The following is a 24,163-nucleotide window of genomic DNA, read 5'->3' on the forward strand; positions in this document are numbered from 1 at the left end:
AATTTTGATAACTATTTTCATCTATGTAACATTTTTATATGTGTGGAGGACATGAATTAGTGTAGATATTTGCAGGGAACAGGCAGGGTTTCACAAATGGTATTCCATAGTACCCCCACATCTTTACCATCACACAATTCTCTGAAAAATGTAAGGTTTCTGAGTTCTCAGTGTGCTTATTGCTTGTTGACTATTAATATCAACTCTCTCCCAACATTGATTTGGTCCATTTAAAAAACCTCTTCAAAGGCTTCTTTTTAAAAAAAGAAATTTTTTATTTTATTTTATTACAACTTTTTATTGACAGTGCATATGCCTGGGTAATTTGCACTCACTTCTGTCCCGACTTTTCTCTTCCCTCTCTCCACCCCCTCCCCTAGATGGCAGGCATTCCCATATATGTTAAATATATTATAGTATATCCTAGATACAATATATGTATGCAGAACCAAACAGTTCTCTTGTTGCACAAGGAGAATTTGATTCAGAAGGTAAAAATAACCTGGCAAGAAAAACAAAAATGCAAACAGTTTACACTCATTTCCCAGCATTCCTTCTCTGGATGTAGCTGATTCTGTCCATCATTGATCAATTGGAATTGGATTAGCTCTTCTCTATGTTGAAGATTTCCACTTCCATCAGCATACATCCTCATACAGTATTGTTGTTGAAGTATATAATGATCTTCTGGTTCTGCTCATTTCACTCAGCATCAGTTGATGTAAGTCTCTCCAAGCCTTTCTGTATTCCTCCTGTTGGTCATTTCTTACAGAACAATAATATTCCATAACATTCATATACCATAATTTACCCAACCATTCTCCAATTGATGGGCATCCATTCATTTTCCAGTTTCTAGCCACTATGAAAAGAGCTGCCACAAACATTTTGGCACATACAGGTCCCTTTCCCTTCTTTAGTATTTCCTTGGGATATAAGCCCAGTAGTAGCACTGCTGGATCAAAGGATATGCATATTTTGATAACTTTTTGGGCATAATTCCAGATTGCTCTCCAGAATGGTTGGATTCGTTCACAACTTCACCAGCAATGTATCAGTGTCCCAGTTTTTCCACATCCCCTCCAACATTCATCATTCTTTGTTCCTGTCATCTTAGCCAATCTGACAGGTGTGTAGTGGTATCTCAGAGTTGTCTTAATTGCATTTCTCTGATCAATAGTGATTTGGAACACTCTTTCATATGAGTGGAAATAGTTTTAATTTCATCATCTGAAAATTGTCTGTTCATATCCTTTGACCATTTATCAATTGGAGAATGGCTTGATTTCTTATAAATTAAAGTCAATTCTCTGTATATTTTGGAAATGAGGAAAGGCTTCTCTTCAAAGTGTTTCCCATGCATACATGAACATTAATCATTATTTCTTGAAAGGTGTAACAGAGAAAACTTGTTTAATGATATTCTACATGGATTGAGGCATAAAAATGGGAAATATGTTTACATGTCAAAGATAATGACTATTGTCATAGGAGATCCAGCACAAAGTCCTCCCAGAGGAGATATTTTCTTTAAATGATGAAATCTTCTATATGTTTTTATTTTATCAAGCCCTAGAATATTTCAGAAAGTCTCCTAAATGAAAGTGAGTGTGGTGCACGCGCGCGTGTGTGTGTGTGTGTGTGTATGTGTGTGTGTGTGTGTGTGTGTTTGTGTGATGTCTTAATTCTCTTATCAGCTCTATTACAGAAGCAATATTATTCTCTTTTTCTGGATGAGGAAAGAGAATGAAGTTAAGATATTTGAGGAAAGAGAATGAAGTTAAGATATTTGAGGAAAGAGAATAAAGTTAAGATACTTGAGGAAAGAGAATGAAGTTAAGATACTTGAGGAAAGAGAGTGAAGTTAAGATACTTGCCTCAGGGCTGTACATTTACTAGGTAGATGAGGAAGGTCTTTCTGACTCCAAATTTAGCACTCTTCATGGTGCCTGTACATATTGTAATTCTCAGATGCATCTTGAATCTCATTCTTATGAATATTCCCCCCATTGAAGAAGATTGCAGCCCATCCATACTTGCCTATCTGGTATGAATCTTGGTCTTTGTCTTTATGTTTTGCCATACACTTAAACTTCATTCAGGAGATTGGTTAACCCACCTACACAGGAAAAAACAAATGGATAAAGGATGCCTATTTTCTATACTGTAATATTTAGTCAGATGCTTGTCCCATCACTAGGTATGTGTTAGATAGTACTATGTCCCAAAATTAAAGAAGAAAGGGAATGGTTTGTTATGGGGAAATTGCTGAATTCTTTTAATGGACATAAACTTTCCCCTGAAACCAAGGCTTTTTTTTTTTTTTTTTTTTTCTGACATTGTTGCTGAATTGTTGTGTCATGAAGTATTACGTGTCTGATGAGTTGATCATGTAAGGGACATTAGAGAAATATATGATGGACATGAATAGCCTGCTGTTATTAATAAGGAATTATGCAGTAAAAATGCTTTCTCATTTACGTTAGCTATTCTAGCTTGACAGCTTGCTTTGCATTCCCAAATTTAAGCAGGTTGCCCATTGTAGAGAAATATTCATAAGAGGGGTGCTTGAACATGCGGGGTGTTGACAAAAGCCATCTTTTTTATTGTACACATAAAACTTTACTCTGTTGTAAATAATTGGCTTTTCTTCTTGCTTAGTTGTTACCTTATACAAATTGTAGAATAATTCTGTATGTAGTCCTGATAATTTTGAAGTCCTTTCTAATAAAGATGCCAGAAGGCTATATCCAAAAAGTACAAAAAAAGACTTAAAAAAAAAAAAAAGATTCATTTGAAAATGTTAGTGACTCAATCAAATTTTCAGATTTCTCTTTCAACTACAATTCATTTTATTCAAAATTATAAAACAACATCTTTTTGAATTTCACCCTTTGGCTTCACTGTTTTTGTCTTATCTTTGGGAAAGTTGTTCTTTTTTTTTTTTTTTAAATTACATATGCATCCTTTTTCCTTTCAAATCTTTTTCATGGTTGAGTTGTGTTGTTTCTTTCATTCAAGGCTTTACAAGCCTTTTTATAATTTTTTTTTCACTTTCTTTTCATTTTGGTAAATTTTACTTCAGCATGAAATCAATATTCTTAGAAAACTTTTAATCTTCATAGTCTTCCTTTGACATTGGAATATCGTGATCCATTCTCTCCTTGCTGTATGTTAACTGTAGTCACTGTGTTGAGATTTTTGCTAATATTAAGAATTGTCATGGCTATTTCTGATTTACAGGAAAAACTGTTACCTACAATCAGCATAATGCTGATTTTAAACTATACTTCTGTTGGGGGATCTTGTAGCTTTGATTCTGACTCCAAAAAGACTTACTTACTGTTGCATATATGAAAAATTTTGAAATTTACATCTTTAAAAAAACTTCCTTGCCATTGTGTGACCAAATTAAAACTGATTTTTATGTGCATGCCACTTGAAATAAGGTGGCTTTTTTTGATTACTAAAATTAGATTGTGCCTTGTATGAAACATTGTTACTTAGACACTCATACTAAATACATTTTTATCAATCCCATAGTTTTTAATATTCTCTTAAGGCAATAGAACTCCCAATATCTTTTGCTTTTTTTTTTTTTTTTTTTTGCCCAGATGCTAGTTTTTAACATAATTTTGATTACATATTGACTTATAGTAGTATATAGTATATGCTTCCTTTGCCATTGGAATTTTAGTTTTGTATCCTGCAACATTATTGTTTTTTTTTTTAATTTTTATTTAATTTTTATTTTTACAAAATTTTTTTTTACAAATTTTTACAGAATTTACAAAAATTTTGTGCATAGGTAATTTTCCAACATTGACAATTGCAAAACCTTTTGTTTCAACTTTTCCCCTCCTTCCCTCCACCCCTTCCCCCAGATGGCAGGTTAACCAATACATGTTAAGTATGTGAAAGTAACATTATTGTTATTATTATGTATTCTCATTTCTTCTGTTTCCTGTGGTTCCCCTAAATTATAGGCAAGGTTTAGAGGACCTTCAATTTAGTATGGCAAAGATTTAAGTACTAATGTGTAAAGCACTTAAAGGGGTTATATTTTTTTGGGAAGACATGGCTGTTTGTGGACAAATACAGAGACAGATACAAGTAAATACAGGATAACTTACGGAAGGAAAGAACAATAACAACTGAAAGGTTTGGGCTGGGAAGGGGTCAAACTTTCAAAGTGGAAGCATGGTTGTGCTCTCATTAGAAATTGGGAAATTTGGAGTAATGAATAAGGAGAGATGTTTATTGGAGGGTGAGATATTAATAGTGTACAAAGGGCAGAATTCAGGAGAGAAATTAAAATTTCATATAGAGATTTGAGACATTAATTACTAAAATGGTTAAGGAAAAGAACATACAGAGAGAAGAGCACTTAGGATATAGAGCCATGATGATTCCAGAGATGGAATAGTCAGAAGGGAGGAGAAAGCAATCATGAGAACAAGAAAAGGGAGAGAATTTGCAATGGTGAGCTTGTGTTAAAAGTTAAAGGGAAGAGGAGTATTGGAAAATCACTAGGTTTACTTTTAGAAGTTGATTGGTATTCTTGGTAAAGGCATTTTCAGTGGTTATGATGAGAAGTCGAAGTAATGGAGAGGAAGTAGAGACAGTGAATATGTGTGATGGTTTTTTCTTGAGGGTACACTTAGGAAAGGAAGATTTGGTAACTGATTAGATTATGTGGAGTGAGGAAGAGGGAAAAGTTGAGAGTGAAATTATAAAACTGGGACAACTGAAGGATTGTTCAGTCTTGAATAGAAAATGGTGAAATTTGGGAAAGGGGTGGTTTTGAGAAAAAGTTAATGAATTCTGATAAAGTTGAGGTTGAAGGTGAGAGAGGGAGTATTATTCAAAGGATCAACTTCTTGCAGTCAGTGAGTTTGAGTTGGTCTTTGTAAGAAAAATACTTTTTTCCTCAGATTGGAGCAAAAGAAGAAATGATAGTTGAAGATGAAGTGTGAAGTCGATAAGATGAAGTTTTTTCTCTCTCTCTTTTTTTTTTTTTTTTTAAATAAGTAAAGTCAGAAGCAAGGTCTGTTGGGTATATAGGAAAGTGTGGTGGAAAGATTTGAAACACCTACTTGTATTATGAATTTTGGAGTATGTAAATTTTCCTCAAGAGTAGTAAAATTGTTTGTAGAAGCTCAGCATGAAAATGATTTATTTCACAATTTATTTTTTTCCTGACAGTGTTTTATTCTCGCGTTATAATTTTTCTTGGCGAATGAGTCCAGGTGATTTTCCATTCAACATTGAGAATTTCATTTGTTACCCATCCAATGATTTTTCTTCACTCCCTTCTCCCCCTTTGTCACATTCTATTCTTCGAACAAGTCTAGATAGTTTTCAGCATTCCCTTTTATAAGATTTTAAGTTCTAAGTTTTTTCTCCTCCCCTCTCCCTAAGATGGCAATCAGATATAGGTTGTACATGTATAATCATATTAAACATATTTCCACATTAGTCATATTGTGAAAAAAGAATCAGAACAAAGGGAAAGAGCCATGAGAAAGAAAAGAAAAAAAAAGAAAGGTGAAAATAGTTTGCTTCCATATCCATTTAGACTCCATAGTTCTTTCTCTGGATATGGATATAGCATTTTTTTAAAAATAGCTTTTCATTCTCAAAATACATGCAAAGATAGTTTTCAACATTCACCTTTGCAAAACCTTGTGTTCAAATTTTTTTTTCCCTCTTGTCCCCGTATCCTCTCCCCTAGACAGCAAATAACACTGTTCAATATATATTTCCGTATTTATTATGCTACACACACACACACACACACACACACACACACACACACACACACACACACACAAAGCTCAAAAAGGAAAAAAAATAAGAGAGAAAAAAAGCATATAACAAAAAAGGTGAAAATACTATGTTGAAATCCACATTAATTCCCTACAGTCCTCTTTCTGGATGTAGTTGGTTCTTTCCATCACAATTCTATTAAAATTGGCCTAAATTATTTCATTGTTCAAAGGAGCCACATCTATTAGAATTGATCATCACATAATCTTGTTTCCCTGTACAATGATCTACTGGCTCTGCTCACTTCACTTAGCATCAGTTCCTGTAAGATCTTTCTGAAATCATCCTGTTTCTTTTAGAACAATAATATTTCATAACATTAATATACCATAACTTTTTCAGCCATTCTCCAACTGATGGGCATCCATTCAGTTTCCTAGTTCCTTATCACTACAAAAATGACTATTATAAACATTTTTGCACATGTGGATCCCTTTCCCTCCTTTTATTTTCTCTTTGAGATACAGACCCAGTGGACACACTGCTGGATCAAAGAGTATGCACAATTTAATAGCTCTTTGGGCATAGTTCCACATTGTTCTCCACAGTGTGGTTGGATCAGTTCACAACTCCACCAGGAGTGTCTCAGGTTTCCCACATCCTCTCCAACATTTATCATTTTCTATTCTTGTCATCTTAGCCAGTCTGAGAGGTATGAAGTTATACTTTAACTTGCATTTCTCTAATCAGTGGGGATTTAGAGCATTTTTTTCTTATGACTAGAAATAGTTTTAATTCTTCATCTGAAAATTGCATGTTCATATTATAGATGGCATTTTCCATCCTGACCTTTGGAATTGTCTTGGGTTATTAGAATATGTTCACTTATTGTTGAATCTATAAACAGACTTCTGCCAAAATTAATCTACTCTTAGGTTATTTGTGAGGTTGTTATAGCTGTTAAAATAATTTCTATAGCCTTATGAGACTAGAATAATATAATGTCTTGTGAAAGATGTGTGTTTATATATATGTTTGTAAGGCATTAGGTTCAAGGGGAACCTGATTGACTTTTTTTTTTTCCCTATAATATATAATCTCCCAATTTCAAGGTCTTAATTTCAGTGAATTTCCTTTTTGTACTAAAATTTACAGTAAAAAAAAAAAAAAAAGTTAGCTGGAACTAAATTTAATTGGAACTGTCAGCTGTAATTTATTCTATGATATATTTTTAGGAAAAGGCAAATGGTAGCCAACACTCTTATGTAAGAGATGAAAAAATACCAACAAGAACCTTTTAAAATGAGACTATGTTGTAGGAGACTGTACTTTTTGAATCCAAATATACATAAATAAGTAGGTAACTCCCCATCTTTGATATCTCTAGCATTTGAAATAAAATGTAAATGGGAATGATCTACCTTCCAGGGTTATTGTGAGGATCAAATGAGATAATACTTGTAAAGTTCTTTGCAAATCTTAAAACTCTAGATAAATGATAGTTATTTTTATGTAACTGGGCAAGTCACTTAATCTCTTTGCCTCAGTTTCCTCATATGTGAAATAGGGATAATAATAGCATCTATTTTTCTAAGGATTTTGTGAAGAGAAAGTGAGATATTTGTAGAGTGCTTTGCAAATCTTAAACTATAATATATATTTTAAAAAAGGGTGAAAATAGCTAAAATTTTTATAAGCATCTGCAATGTGCCAAGTGCTTTACAATTGTTATCTTATTTGATCCTCATAACAACCCATAGAAGCAGGTGCTATTTTTATACTCATTTTACAGATGAGGAAACTGGGGCAGAGATTAAGGGACTTGCTCAGGGTCAAACTGGATTTGAACTCAGACCTTCCTGATGTCAGGTGTCTATCATGCTACCTAGCTGCCTTATATAAATATTAGCTGTTATTTCTGGATTTTAGAAATATTTCCAAGAGTGTTTGGAACAACAAAAAAAGCAATTTTATTCTTAATTCTTAATTGATTGGAAAAGATAATTTTTTAGACTTTTATCCATTGAGCATTCTACTTAAATGAGATCATATTATACTAGGAATATCTTACATTGGTATTAATGTGCTAGGGAAAATACAGAGTAAGCTAATACATGGATAATAGGTACCTTCATGAGTTTGTTTCAGAAGTGCTGCAGTGGTACAGTAGAAAATATTAAACTTGCAGTTGTGAACACTGCCCTTGACAGACTAAGCATAATCTCTTCAGGTTTGTTTCTGTATCTGTCGAATGAAAGGTTTTTCTAACTGACCTCCCAAATTCCTTTTGGCTCTGGATCTATAAACTTTTTTTTGCAAGGGTGGGTGGGAGGGAAGGGGATAGGGAGGAAGGGAAAGCATTGAGAATCTAGATGTGATTTCACCCAAGTAGGGGATTCCCAATATGGAAATTCTAATTTGATGCAAATTGTTTCTTTATGTCTAATTTACTGTCTTGGGTGGAAAAGGAATAAAATAGGATTTTATATGGCATCTACTATGTCTTAGGTACTATACTTAGTGCATTACAAATACTGTCTCATGCATTTTATTTCTTAAATACCTGTGATTGAAGGTGATAAGAACCTTGGGCTAAATGACCTGGCCTACTCCACTTATCATAAATAGTATAAAGGGAAATTTATTATTTTAGATGTAAGGAGTTACTAGTGGATGATAATAAATTAATTTTTTTATTTGGAAATCCTGGAAGGGGCATAGTCAACTTTTTGTATTAGTGAATATTTGTTAAGTTGAGAAGTTTCTATATACTTTTTTTCTTTGGTTATTTTGTCATCTAAAACATGTAGTGATAGTTCTAATATGGTTGTTTTGAAGTAGTAGAAAGTGTAATAAATTTGAAATCAGGATATGTGGGTTGTTTTAGACATAATTTTGCTTCTGACTTGCTGTGGGATCTCAAAGAAGTCACATTGTTTCTTGGTATTCAATTCCTGCAACTCAAAAATCAGGTAGCTGCATTACCTGGTTGCTAAGATCTCTTCCAGACCTAATAGTCTTTGGTTTGGTGATTTTGTCATGAAATTTATTTAAAAAAACCCACACTTTTTAATAAGCTTATTGAACTTGTTTAAGAAATATTACTCTTTTGTTTTTAACTAGTAGCATTCATAACTATTAGTCACATTGGTAGGCTTCCTTTTTTTTTCCCCAGTTAATATCTTTTGCTACTTTATAAAAAAGAACACATTTATATTGTGTTTGCTTATTGGTGGAGGGGGGAGGAAAAATGATTCATATTTATTTAGAAGAATTATAATGCAATCTATTTTCAATATTTTGATTTTTTTCTTTGCTCCTTATGAGGTAAAGTTTTTTTTTTTTTTAAGGTTATTATATCATGTGATTTTGTAGCTTATGGTAGTTTTTATTTTTATTTATTTAAATTTTTTTCTCCATTAAAGCTTCTTGTTTTCAAAACATATGCTTGGATAATTTTCAACATTCACCCTTGCAAAACCTTGTGTTCCAAATTTTTTCCCTCCTTTCTCCCTACCACCTTCCTTAGATGACAAGTAATCTGATATATGTTAAACATGTGCAGTTTTTCTATATGTATATTTCCACAGTTATTATGCTGCACAAGAAAAATCAGATCAAAAAGGAAAAAAATGAGAAAGAAAACAAAATACAAGCAAACAACAACTAGAAGAGTGAAAACACTATGTTATGATCCACACTCAGTTCCCACAGTGCTCTCTCTGGGTGCAGATAGACCATTGGAACTGACCTGAATCATATCATTGTTGAAAAGAGCCATGTTTCATGGTAGTTTTTAGCAAGATAAAAAGTATATTCTGAATCCTGAAATAGCTTAAGATGTTGATAAACTATGATTAATGTCATGGAAACTTTTTTGACTTTAACATATATTGGTAAATTTTATTACTTCCTTGTTTTGTAGGTTTGTGATTTATAATTTTTTTTTAATGGGCAGTGTTTCTGAACCTCTTTGTGTCTTGGCTCAGGTCCTCTTGTCTTCTTAGAAAGATTAGCGGAGATTTTAAAAATAGTTTTAACAATTAGTCTTGACGAACAAGAGTAAACATAGCCTTTTGCCAGACTCATTAACAAATACTATTTTGATTTTAGTCTTAATCCAAGAAATGAGTATAATCATTGTTTAAAAGTCATGAGTTTGAGAACAAATGTTAGCAAATCATTGATGTGAACTCTTTATGCTATATTTCAGCAATAATTTCAAAATGGTATAATTTTATTAAGCATTTTTAGAAATTAGTAGTGAGTACTAGTTAAAAATAGACATCTACTAAAAAATAAATAAATAAATAAAAATAAAAATAAAAATAGGAGCTTTCCTGGGAGAATAGAGTTTGAGAGATTCTGGTTAGCAACCCTAGTAGCTTCCCAAATATATGTACAAAGTAAAAAAAACAAAACAATTATTTGACTCTTCCATGGTCTTTATTATCCTATTTTTCTTCCCTTTTAAGCTGTTGTACTACTTAATATCTACTTTTCTTCCTCACTACTTTCTCAACTCTTTGCAAGTTTAGTATCTGACCTCATTACTTAATTGAAACTTTTTTCCTCAAAAGTATTATCTCTAAATTTTCGGATTCAGTGGATTTATCTTAAAACTTATCCTTCTTGATTTCTGCAGCATCTGATGCCTCTGACCACCTCCTCAATGCTGTTTCTTCTCTAGCTTTTCTTAATGATCTCACCAAAGAGTAGAGAGATGGGAAAATTAAGGTACATAGGAAAGATTTTTTTTTTTTTTTTTTTTCTGTATAGATGGAATTTTATATCTGGGACTTGAAGAAAGGGAAAACCATGGCAATGGAAGTGAAAAGGTAGAGCATTCCAAGTGTTGAGTCAGACTCTCTGCATACTTCAAAATGTTGAGGTTACTCACTAAAATGATGAGGTACAGGGAGATACCCCAAAAGTATATTTAGGCCAGTGTTGCAGGTTTTCTCAAAGAATTTGTAGGGTTAGATATCACCCAAAGCAAGGGATGAAGATTTTTAAGATGCCAAGAAGAGGCTAAATCCATAAAGAAACAGGACAAACCCCAGAAAGGAATTAGTGGGGGAAAGACTGATGGACTAACCCTAAAAAGAGATTTAGCAACTTCAAAAGGGTTAGCTATAACAAGGAGAAGTGCTAAGGTATAGGAGTAGTCTGTGGAGGGCTAGCCCTAAACAAGCAGTTAGGGAGAGAATTATTGTGAGTAGATCTTTTATAAGGGAAATAATAACCTTGGAAGTTTGACATCATAACTTGGTTTTCTGATTAGATATAGTAAAGGTTACCTGAGATTTCCACATGGTGTGGAGCTGTAATAAAGTCCACTTAAATAAAAGGCTTAAACAAAATCAAAAGGGTCCACTTCTAATCCTATTTGTGCTCCTCCCTGCTTGCCTCAGAAATAGTTAGGCTTTCTGATTATATACAGTAATTAAGGCTTTCCTTGCCAAAGCCCACCTAGCCAACCAGGACCTCATTATAAGTATGTGTGACAGTCAGTGAAAATGTTCAGAATTGGGAGATGGAATAATGATTATGAGGAATAACATGCTTCAAAGAAAAATCCATGAATGATTTAATAATTAAAAAAGGGTCACTTAATTTGCTCACTGACACATTTAACAAAACTAATATGTTACACATTTTATAACTGTGATTTTTGTCAATTTAAAAAAAATTTTTTTGACCTTTTCTGCATTAATAGTATTATAATGTGATGGCATTTAATATCTTGATTTTTCTATTTCAAGATTAGAGATATATATCACACAGCTGAACTAAGTATTATATTTTTATTATTATTTTAAAAGTTTTAATAGTTTCCATGTTTGATTTCTCAGATGACACCATGGAATGTCAGACTGCAACAAAGAAAGAAGATCAAAATGATAAAGAGAAGAAAGATGAAGAGGAAATTCCAATGCCTATGTACAAGGCCAAATCACTTGTGGAGAGTTGGGTGTGGGGCAAACAACCAGGTATTATGAAATTTTGTAATTATGCTGTTGAACAAAGATTTGACTTAGGACTTGTTGCAAATATAAAATTCTGAATATGTATTCATTAGACTTTGATGACTTACATTCAACTCGGCAGTTAAGACTCATTTATTTCTTCATTTTTGTTTCCCACTTTACATCATTGTAGTTCAGTGCTTTAGTTATCTTTTTGATTGCTTTATATCTTGGCTTGTTTTTGTTTTATTGTATTTGTCAGCTTATACTTTGCAAATTCTACATGTATTTTTCCAAATATGTGTAAAGATAGTTTTTAACATTTTTGTAAATTTTATGTTTTAATATGCTTGATCTCACAATATAAACTTTACATGACATTGTCAAAAGAATCATTGCTATAATGCTGCTATCCATTCAACTCTGAAAATTCATGAATGTATACACTTTTAAAAACATGATTCATTTTTTTTCTTTCCTTCATTTTTGACCCATCTATTTTAAATATTTTTATTTGGAATATTTGCTTGAAATATAAGAAAAAACAACTTTATATTTAAATTCTCAAAAATGCGTTTTGAAAAATGACATAAGTTTTTAAAAAGGAAAATTGACATAGGTATATTGGTATATTACATTTCTAGAGAAAGCTTTCTGCAGGTTGTAATTTGTTGTGCTGTGCTGACTTATAGAAATCTGGTTGCAGTATTACGACTATTTACTGGAAAGGATGAATTTCGGTGCTATATAGAATCTTCACCTGAAGAAGAAAAAAAAATCAATTCATTGAGCATCTATTAAGCAACTATATGCAGTGCTTAATTGTTTATGTGCCAGGCATCATGCTAAATGCTGGGGATATACTTTAAAAAAAAGAAATTGTCCCTACCTACCCCCAAGGAACTTAATCTAATGGGAAAGTTAGCACACAAAAGGAGTCAAAAAGGGGAAGGACCGACTAGGAGAGACCAGGATATATGTGGCATCTTATTCTGTGGAGTTGAAGTGAATGGAGTGGAGTGAATTTATTTTCTAGTATTGGAAAGAGTTTGATATTCCATCCTTCAGACCTTCTGTCAGAGAGAGGAAACTGAGGGGAGGTGGTTTTAGTCAAGGCTTGAGTTAACAGACTAGGTGATGAGATTAGAAGTGATGAGCTTTAACTTGGGAGGAACAGAGGAGTTAAAAGTAGACTTAGCAGAAGATGTAAAACATAGAAATATCATTATTTCATTTAAAGTTATGTGATTTGCGTTAGAAAACAGGCTATATATATATGTCTGGAGATGTCTCTATGAATATTGGAGTTAGAGAAAGAAGAGAAGCCTCATGTGGATTCTGGCAAGGAGGTAGGTAGGAAAATCCCTAAGAAGATGTGATTTGCTAGATGAACCTTTGCAAGAAGCCAGTGTTCTCTGTATTTCCTTCTCTAACCAATTCCTGGGAATAAGTAACTTCTTTTAGAGCTAGTTATTGTTTTATCCTTCCTTAGGGAACAGAGACTACCAATCTATTGTTGCTTTTGTTTTTCTTTCCCCTGAAGGAGTGGAGAAAAATTATGAATCCTTACTTCTGATGTTCCCTTTGCTTTATTCTCTCTGTCCTCTGGTTACCTGCGAGAACTAAATCAACTTTGCCTCTTCTGTAGCTTTATAAATAGGCATAGTTTGACTTTAAGGAGTTCTTTGACCTTTCAGAATCTCAGATTGGTGTGGCATAAAGAGTGATGGATATGGTATTAGAGGAACTGGGCTCAGATCCCAGTTCGGGAACTTAATATGTTTGCAATGTTGGGCAAGTAACTAGCTTCTTTGAATGTGAAATTGAGGGTTGGTCTAGATGGTTTGTAAAGTATTTTCCAGCTTTACCTTGCTGATTGCCTAAAATTCTTGTTCTAGGGATTATAGTCAGATTTCTTTAAGAACTTGGAAATTAAAAAGCTTAAAATGCAGATGTTTGATTAAAATATTTTATTGAAATTTCTTCACATTTAGTTTAGCATTCATTTATTAAATTCTTACTGTGTGCAGAAAAGTCACTAAGCATATACAAGATGCAAGATAAATAAGATGTGAATTTATAGCCTAGTAGAAATACTGTGCCACAAATATCTAATACAAAGTAGAATGTTTACATGCAATAAGTGCTAGGAGAGTTTGCTTTTAAATGATATGGTAGACATGGCCTTTTAATTGTGTTGTAAGTCAAGCAAAACAAAAATCAATTGGATGAAATTGGAAAGACTTTTTGAGGGTAGACCCAGTGGTAGACTTTTCTTTGTTCAAGGATCTACTTCATTATTTTCAGAGAGGTTTATCAAGTTGATGAATTATTTGGAAAAGGAATCCCTTTTCTACCCCTCTCTCTCTTTTCCTGCCCCTTCTGATCCCCCTGATCCCCCCAATCCATCATTCTGTGGCTCTGGTTCTGGCAGACTCTGCTTGGGGCACTTTTGAATTTTTGGTGAGAAAGTATTTAAGTTGCAGAGCAAGAGTAGGTATGAAAGAGAAATGCTCTGTGCATCAGAGACCTTTTCTTTCAAATCTACTTCTCTTTCAAACTTCTCTATTGCAGTTGAGAGATTAATATTTGTATCAAAAAAGTTTTTTGGGGGGCATTGACATTTGTGTCTTGAGTATTAGCAGTTTTTGAGTTTTTTTGTTTTGTTTTGTTTTTTGGGTAAAATCATAAGATCATAGGATTTAGGGCTGGAAGGGAACTTAGAAGTTGTTTAGGTCAGCTCTCTTATTTTACAAATGGAGAAGTTGAGGTCTAGAGAAAAGTAAGTTTTTCAAGGTCACACAAGTAGTAAATAGTTGATTTGGTTTGGAACCCAAATTTGCATATTTCTAGGCTAAAATTTCAGAGTTGGAAGAAGCTTTAGAAGGCATCTGGTCCAAATTCCTTTCCAGTAGAGAAATACCCGTTTTGAAACTCCTAATGCTTATTTATTCAGTTTCTGTTTGACTACTTTTAGGGATGGGCATGTCACTTTTTCAAAAGGGACTCTTCCATTGTTGGGAACAATTTCATAGGGAAGGACATTTTAACAGTTGGCAGTGAAATCTTCCATTCTGGGACTCTCCCTTACCATTTTGTTTCTGCCTCTTAAAAGTAAATATTTATAGTCAGCTGTCTAAAAGTCATAACCTTAGTAAATACTTCTTCAGGGGCCACTTCTGTAGCAAATAGAATATGAAAAAAAAATTAAGTGTTAATTGTGTGTAAAGCACTATGCTAGGCACTTAAGGATATGCAAAGTATTCCCTAAACTGAAGGAGTTTATAGTCTTGACATAAGAGTTATTCATTTAACAAGCATTTATTAAATATTTCATATTCTTTTGGAGGTGACAACATAATCATTGGTATATACAAAAATTCATATATAAATAAGTATATATGAATAAAGGTAGTTAAGTTGAGGAGTACTAGCAGTAGAAATCAGGAAAGCTTATTTATGGGAGGTGGTGTTGAAGTTAACCTTGAAAAAAGTAAGGGATTATTATGTGAAGTCAAGATGAAAAGGGAATGCTTTCTGTGCTTGAGAAGTAGCTTGTAGGAATGCCTAGAAACAGAAGATTGAGTGCCATGTTTGAAGAATAGAGAGAAGGCCAGTGTGGGTGGATTGTTTTGAGCAATTAGGAAAAGTGAAGAACAAATAATGAGATCCGAAAAGGTAAGTGACCAGTTTGTAAAAGACCTTTGAAAGCTAAGTGGAAGAATTTATATATTATCCTAGAGACAATAGAGGGTCACTGGAGTGTATTAGATAAGTGAGTGACATGGTTATTCAGTTTTGAACTGAATTCAGTTGGGGTAGAGAGAAACTTGCAACAGGGACATCAAGCAGGAGGTTATTGGAGTAGTTTGAGAGACCTTTGATGAATTAGTGTGGTGCCTATGAGTAGAAAGAAGAGAATAGATTTAAGAGAATCTTAAGGTAAAGTAGAAGTAAAAGTAGAAGCATAAAGAATTTGGGAGCTGATTTGGATATGTAGGCTGAGAGTCTTGCTGTTCTTAGAATCTAGATCTTTCTTCTTTGGGTTCTAGGCATTTTCATCAATTGTTTCTGTAACTGAAATGCTCAACATTCTCCATCCCTCTAGCCTCCTTCAGGTTCTAGCTAAAAGTCCATCTATCTTAGGAAGCTTTTCCCAATTTTTTTTCATTCTAGTGCCATTCCCCTGTCGAATATTTCCTATTTATTCTGTATATAGCTTGTTTGTACATAATTGTTTTCATGTTATTTTTCCCTTTAGATTATGAGCTCCTCTAGAGAACTGTCTTTTATATTATTTTGTATCCCCAGTGCTTAGCACAGTGACCGACACATCGTAGATAATTAATATTTATTGACTTATTATTTGATTCCACTTCAACCTTGGGAGCCTGCTTATTCAGCTTTCCTTAGAAATACTGTGAATTGTCAATTGATATTAGTTATTTTTATATTCTTAGAAACTGAAGGGGCATGATATTTTCCTTTCCTGTTCAGCTACAGACAAAATAAAACAAGAACCTCGGTCGTGATGATTAGATCAAATGGACAGTGTCTCTTTTATTCCAAAACAGGGGTCCTCTTGATTCAAAATTGACTTGTTCCTTGGAAAGGGGTTGAAGTGGAGACATTATTTACCTTCAGAGCTGATAGCTTGAATATAAAAGATACATAATGTTGCCTCCAACCCTCAAAAGGACAAAGTTGAACAGAGGTGGAATCTAGCAAGAAGGAATATAGGTAGGATTGAAGAAGCATAAATAGAGCTGGGAAGTTTCTTAGTGATCAGTTGGTCAGTCCTCTACTCCATTTATGTTTTAGGTTTAAGGGATTTATATAAAGAAAGCTAAAATAAGCTTAAAGCTTAAAACAAAAAATTTTTAATTGTAGTGGCTAGAACAGCAGTAGTTTAGAAAGGTAAAGAACCTTTGTAGTGGCCAGAAACTGGAAACTGGATGGATGCCCATCAATTGGAGAATGGTTGGGTAAATTGTAGTATATGAATGTTATGGAATATTATTGTTCTGTAATAAATGACCAGCAGGAAGATTTCAGAAAGACCTGGAGAGACTTACATGAACTGATGCCAAGTGAAATGAGCAGGACCAGGAGATCATTGTATACTGTAACAACAGTACTATATGATGATCAATTCTGATGGATGTGGCCATCTTCAACAATGAGATGAACCAAATCAGTTCCAAAAGAGCAGTAATGAACTGAACCAGCAAAGACCTCTGGGAGATGACTATGAACCACAACATAGAATTCCCAATCCCTCTATTTTTGTCCACCTGCATTTTTATTTCCTTTACAGGCTAATTGTACACTGTTTCAAAGTCTGATTCTTTTTGTGCAGCAAAATAACTATTTGAACATGTATACATATATTGTGTTTAACTTAAACTTTAACATATTTAACATATATTGGTCAACTTACCATCTTGGGGAAGGGGGGTTTGGGGGAAGGAAGGAAAAAGTTGGAAGAAAAGGTTTTGCAATTGTCAATGCTGAAAAATTACCCATGCACATATCTTGTAAATAAAAAGCTATAATAAATAATAATAATAATAATAATAATAATAATAATAATAATAATAATAATAATGAAAAGATGGGGTTTTAGTTTAGTTCAGTTACAAGGAAGTGATGGAAGCCAGTGGCTAGAGACAGAGAAGAACATTCCAGACATGGGAACAGCTAGAGGAAATTCCCTGAAGCCAAGAGATTGAAACAGACCACTGGAGAGGATGTGATGGACATTATGATGTAAGAAGAGTAGAAAGATCAGAGAAGCATGAAGGACTTTAAACAGAGCAAATAGAAGATTTTGCATTTAAACTGATGGTCTGCCACTAGAATTTATTAAAATATGTAGGTGACATGGTTGAACTTGCACTTTAGAAATATCACTTTGATAGCTGAATGGAGGATAGATCAGAGTGGGGAGAGACTTGAAGTAGGGGGCCCTCCCAGCAGGCTATCACAGTAGTCAAATTCAGAGGTGTGATGAAGGCTAAAGCAGGGTGGCCCAGTATCAGAGGAAATAAGGAATGCAGTCAAAAGATGCTGCAAGGTAAAATTGACAGTTCTTGGCAACAGTTTGGATGTGGGGATGAGAGAGATTGAGGAATTGAAAATGATGTCTAGGTTGACAGTAATAGGATAGATAGAATGGGGGGGGGTTTGGGAAAGAATGAATTCAGTTTTGGAAATGTTGAGTTTAAGACGTCTATTGAATATTCCGTTTGAGTTGTCTGAAAGGGAATTGGAGTTGTGAAATCAGCAGACAAAATGAGGCAGGAAAGGCAGATTTGAGAATGATCAGCTTAGACTTGGTAATATTGATGAGATCACCATCTGAAGTAGTTAGATAAAGAAGAGAACCCTGGAGGAAGAAAAGAAGGGACCAAGATCTGACCAGTTGGTTCTCCATAATTAGAACCTATGAATTAGATGAAGTTCCAAGAAGGGATATTGAGAAAGAGCTAGGAGGAAGAACCAGAAGTGAGAAGTGTCGCAAAAAACCCTCCTAGAAGAGTATTGAGGATAGGGTAATCAAAACTGTCAAAGGCCACAGAGGGGTTAAAGAGGATTATAATGGAAAAAATATCACTGGATTTGACAATTAAAAGATCACTGATAACTTGATTGTAAGGGATTAAGAAGTGGGAAAGGAAATAAATATATTAATAAATGCATTCCATTAAGGTAAGAGAAAAGAAAAAACATTAAGTTATTGGTTTTGAGACATAAGCCCTAGGTAAAAGAAAGCTCACTTTGAGAATAGTAGCATTTTAATGACTTAAAAGCAATATCATTTCCTCACTTTGATCATTTATTGAGCAGAAGGGTGACATCGATTTTGTATACAAAATACTGAACATCATTTCTTAAAACATACATTTAAATAATATCATGCACAGTAGTATAGCTAATGGAGAAAGAAAATTTAACCAGAGTTAAGGCTGTTCTATATTGTTTATATTCTGGATAGTGTAATGATCTATCCTGGATTGCTAATTAGCAGATTTCATTTGTGACTGGGCCAATATTGAAAACTGTCATGGGTAGAGACTTTAAAATAACTTGAATTCCCATTGTGTAGCCTTCAAGAACTCAGTATCATCAGGCATTAGAGTAGGGTTTTCTTCAAAGCATATTCTAAAATTTTGTTTTTAGATAGTATGCCAGAGTTTTCTCATGTTTGTCTATTTAAATTCTTCCTCGGGTTAATTTTCTGTTCTATGATGAAAAATCCTGGTAAAAGTTCATTAATTAGAAACTCGTTATTTAAGAAGTTTTCAGTAATTTTAGAAATTTTGCTCAGGGTTGAATTAAAAATTCTTTTGTGCGAATTTATGAAGAAAAAAGGAAGATGAATAGTATAGGGACGATTGATACTTAGGAGAATTAACTATTTCAAAATATTTGGGATGTAAAGTAAATACTGTTACATAGTATAGACCAGTGGTCCTCAAACTTTTTAAATAGAGGGCCAGTTCACTGTCCCTCAGACTGTCAGAAGGCCGGATTATAGTAAAAAGAAAAGCTCAGCCCATTTGCCAGGTGGGCCACATAAAGGTCCTCAGCGGCCCCTGGACATTAGCAAACAGATAATCATTTAAAGCAGGGTAGTGTTTATATGGTTAGTATTGTCTTAGTAAGAAAAACTACATTTTAAAAAGAAACATTTAGTAATCCAGGCTTTATAGTATTGTAGTTGTTAATATGCTTTTCCTCCATTAATGCCTTTCAAGTGAAGTTTTGTTATAATTTGCTTTATTTGAATGAAAGGTAAGTAATTGTACCCATATTACTCTTAGTCTTTGCTGTTATTCCATGCTTTCACTTTCTAAATAAATAGTATATTGGTTACGTTTTCCTTAAGTATTTTCTGTAATGGAATTAATTTTGGCATTGTTGTTTTATTGATTGTTTTCATCATGTACAGGTATACTGTTTTATACTTGCTAATACACAAATCTATATAGTGGAAATATATAATAATAATCCATTATTTGATTGATTCCTTTTGAGTTAAATTTCCCTTTTTCTCCATTACTCTTTAAGGGAAAAAAAAAAGATACTTACAGATGTGTGGGCCCATACTTACATATGTGTGGGCCCTTACAAGTTAAAAGAAAAATCCTAATGAAATTAGTTGAGTATCTATCTATAGTATCAAGTTAAGTATGATGCACATGACTTCAGCTAGCTTGCCGTTTAGTTATATGGTTAAGGGTTATTTTTAAGTCCTATTTTTAATTTCCAGTTGTTTTTCTCTGGTAGACTTTAGGAACTGGTACTCTTAACTTTTTACAGGTTGTTTCTTGTATGGTTATAAAAGGCGAAATTTATCTATTACATTGTAGAATGTAGAGTAAATTAACTTACTGATGTAAACAGTTGTAACCTATTTTTACCCAAACAAATTATGGGACTTTTATGATTACCAAAAAAAATGAAGTTTAGCCTCATTGCCCGTTTTTAGGTTAGGTGATGAATATTTAAAGACAGTTTTAGTAATAATTAGTAACAATGACCATTTATCTAGTACTATAAAGGTTTTTATGTCTAATGATTACTTTTTAGTTATATATTGCTGTGTGAAGTACTTGGGACAAAGTAAAATAGTTATTTTATTGATAAATATAATAAAAAAAACCTTTTTATATCTTTTAAACCTTTTGTTCCTCTTTCATTGAACAGTGTGGGGAAAAAAATGCTGAAAAAGTCCTTAATTCATAGATGATTTGTCAGTTGTATTGATCATAGTTTTAAAAGTCTTCCAATGTTGTTGTTTTTTTCCCTATAATGTTATAGTATAAATTGTTTCTTTAGTTTATTTACTTTATCTTAGTTAATAGAAATCTTTCCGGTTTCTTCTGAAACTATTTTATAATTTCTCTGACATAATTTATTACATTCATATGTCTCCACTTATAGTCATTTCCCATATATTAGGAGGATGCATTTTTTATTTTCTAGTTTTTACCTACGACAAAAAAGTTGCTGTAAATATTTTTTTGATTATAAAATCCTTTTCCCCTTTCTTTTCTTTGGAGCATAGGCCAGTAGACAGCTGGGTCAAAAGAATTGTACAGTTTAGTAATTTTCAGCCCAGAGATATAAAAAAAACCTTTAATAATATATTCTTCCAATTACTTGTAAAAGTAGTTTTCAACATTCAATTTATAAGATTTTGAGTTCCAGTTTTTTTCTTCCTCCCTTACCTCCTCCCTCCCCAAGACAGCAAGCAATCTGATAATAGGTTATATATGTGCAATCATTTTTTAACATTTCCATATTAGTCATGTTATATAACAAAAATCAGACCAAAAGGGGGGAGGAGGAAACACAAGAAAGAAAGAAAAAAACTAATAAACAGAAAGATGAAAATAATATGCTTTGATCCACATTCAGTCTCTTCAGTTCTCTCTCTGGATGTGGACGGCATTTTCAATCACAAGTCTATTGAAATTGCCTTTAATCACTGCATTGTTCAGAAGAGCCAAGTCCATCACAGTAGATCAGCACATAATCTTATTGTTGCTTGTTAGGATTACTAAGTGAGAACTCGGGTTGTCTGGATAGTGACAAGGTGAGAATTCAGGTTGGACAATTACAAGGTGAGAACTCAGGTTGACTTGATGGAAGGAGCAGGCTCATTGGCTGAGGTGGTTCTTCCCAGAAGCCCTTGCATTATCCCACGCCCATTCTCTGGGAGGATAAAAAGCAACAGTGGGCCTGGAAAGTGAGTCTACATGGAGAAGGATAAGAGCTGGAGGAGATTCAAGGAGAAGACTTTGTATTACATCTGGCTTGACGGGGCTCTCTGCAGGAAGGGAAGTCACTTCTCTGGACAAGAGTTAACAGCAACTGCCTGGAGACAACGGTTCACTACAGGAAGAAGAATCTGTCTGAGAGATTTGAGTTGACACAGCAGATCTCTTCCCAGAGAGTGATCCGGCAGCTTCTAGAGACGACAGCTCGCTACATTTGGCGCCCAACGTGGGGCAAGGACTTTTGCTTATCCTGACAAGAGGAGCTAGACCAGACCTTCGCAATTTGGCGCCCGAACAGGGACAGACACGGTCCTGATTCTAGTGGAAAAGCCTCCCATCCAGATCTCAGTCTCTCTGACCCAGAACCGTGAGTAACGAGGAAACTTTGTTAAAGATTAAGTGAGCGTGCTAATAGATAAATAAGGAACTTAACTTGTTAAGGGCTAAACCAGGAATCTCTTATAGCTGAAATGGGGCAGATGTTAGCTATATTCAATCCCTGGACCTCAGCCGACTCAACCCCAGCCCCAGAAGCAACCTCAGCTCCACCCCCATTCAGGAGTGGTACTATAGAGAGTATAATCAAGATAATTGAGGAGCAGAGTTTACTTGTAACCTGGGTACAGATTGCTAAACTCTTGGCTGCATTAAGACGCACATCCCCTTGGTTCTTAGAGGAAGAAAAGATAGATGTAGATAAATGGAAGCTAGTGGGATATGAAATGAAAGAATTTCAAGCAAAAAATGGGCCTCGTTCAATTTCTGCAGAAGTATTTTATATCTACAACATAGTTCAATTAGCCTTAAACTATCAAGCAAGTTGTAGGAGAAGGAAAAGTTCTAAAAATGAACAGAGGAGGAAGTGTGAGGAAAAAAGGAAAGATCAAGATCTTTCCCTAGAGCAAGAGGATTTAAATGAGGAATTATGGTATGATTCTCTTGAAGAAGCTTCAACCCTGCCTAGAGAACAGATTATTGACAGGCCCGCATCAACCCCACCTTCAGAGATGGAGGAAGAAAGAGGGGAAGAGGCAGAAACACAAACAGAATTGTCTGTGAAGCAGCCTAAGCCTATGACAAGATTAGAAAAAGCATTGGTTAAAGCTAAGAGAGAAGGACAGGATATAAGTGATTTTATACATGCATATCCTGTGATTGAAAATACTGACTCTGTAGGTAAAAAAAGGAGAAGATATGCACCTTTAGATTTGAATAAAATTAAGGATTTGAAAAAAGGTTGTACCCTTTATGGGGCTACATCAGCTTATGTCAAAATGTTACTAGATGGTTTGTCTTATGAAGTCCTAACCCCGAATGATTGGAAATCCATAGCAAGGACATGTCTGGAACCTGGAGAAAATTTATTATGGCTTGCGGAATTTCATGAATTATGTAAAATTCAAGTCAGATGCAATTTGGAAATAGGAGTTAACACACAATTTACTTTTGAGCACTTAGCTGGTGAAGGTCAGTATGGAGAGAATTCGGAACAGATTAATTATACCATGACAATATATGAACAAATTGCTAAGGCTGCAATAAAAGCTTGGGGTGTCCTTCCTGGACAGAAAGATCGTGGAGAGGCTTTCACTAAAATACAGCAAGGTCCCAATGAACCTTTTGCAGATTTTGTGGGACGTTTGCTGTCAAAAGAACTATTGGAGAAAATGCAGCTACAGAAATAATGACCAGACATCTGGCTAAGGAAAATGCCAATGAGATTTGCAAAAGAATTATATGGGGATTAGACAAAGATGCTCCTTTAGAGGAGATCATAAGACGCTGTGCTACAGTGGGAACAAATGCTTTTTACACTCAGACAATGATGAATGTGGAAAGACAGGGTCCCTCCTGGCAAGGGCCTCCTAGAGAAACTCGGTGATGTTTTCAATGTGGAAAAATTGGACATCTAAGAGCTCAGTGTAGGTATGGAGATACAGTGAGAAGACAGGGGGAAAGAAGACCTAAAACCCCATGTCCAAAATGCAACAGAGGACTCCATTGGGCATCAGAGTGTAGAATAATTCAGGGAAATGGGATGAGGGGGCCCAAGTCCTTCTGATCGAGGCATAGCCCGTGGACGGTGTGAGGCCGGTAGCGGCCCCCGGCGCGCCGGGACCGGGTCTTCTCGGAGTCGGGTTGCTTGGGAATGCAGCCCAAATACACTGATGTGGGAGACTGGAGAACGTGTATCTAATATCCCAGTCACTAACACAGGCAGACAACGTGTGATTTATCAACCAGGAGAAGTAGTAGCATCAGGCTTATTGTTACGGACCCCTAATAAGCAACCTAGTGATAGTCGCCTAGATTTTGACTCCAATGAACAAAATCCAGGAATATATTGGACAGCAGCTGTGACAGCTGACCGACCTATGCTTACTATTTATATAAACGGAATACCATTTGAAGGATTGGTAGACACGGGTGCAGATCGTACAGTTGTTAGAGGTGCCAATTGGCCCGGTCACTGGCCAAAGATTAAAGCAGACACCTATATGTCTGGGGTGGGAGGATCAATAGCAGCAGAAGTTAGTGCTAGGCCTTTGAGATGGGTATTTGAAGGAGAAACAGGAGCTTTTACTCCTTTTGTGGTTGAAAAAATCCCCATCAATCTGTGGGGAAGAGACATTTTAC

At 34.4% G+C, this 24,163-nt stretch overlaps 1 protein-coding gene across 1 annotated transcript in view; it reads left to right on the forward strand.

Annotated features, from left to right (window-relative positions):
* Positions 1-24,163, forward strand: part of HERC2 (HECT and RLD domain containing E3 ubiquitin protein ligase 2) — a 227,008-nt gene that overhangs the window by 22,439 nt on the left and 180,406 nt on the right. The window contains 1 exon segment of the mRNA XM_074300310.1: positions 11,625-11,762. Within this exon segment, the coding sequence (XP_074156411.1) occupies positions 11,625-11,762 (138 nt within the window).

The sequence above is a fragment of the Sminthopsis crassicaudata genome, chromosome 3 (assembly GCF_048593235.1).
Source record: "Sminthopsis crassicaudata isolate SCR6 chromosome 3, ASM4859323v1, whole genome shotgun sequence".
Lineage (NCBI taxonomy): Eukaryota > Metazoa > Chordata > Mammalia > Dasyuromorphia > Dasyuridae > Sminthopsis > Sminthopsis crassicaudata.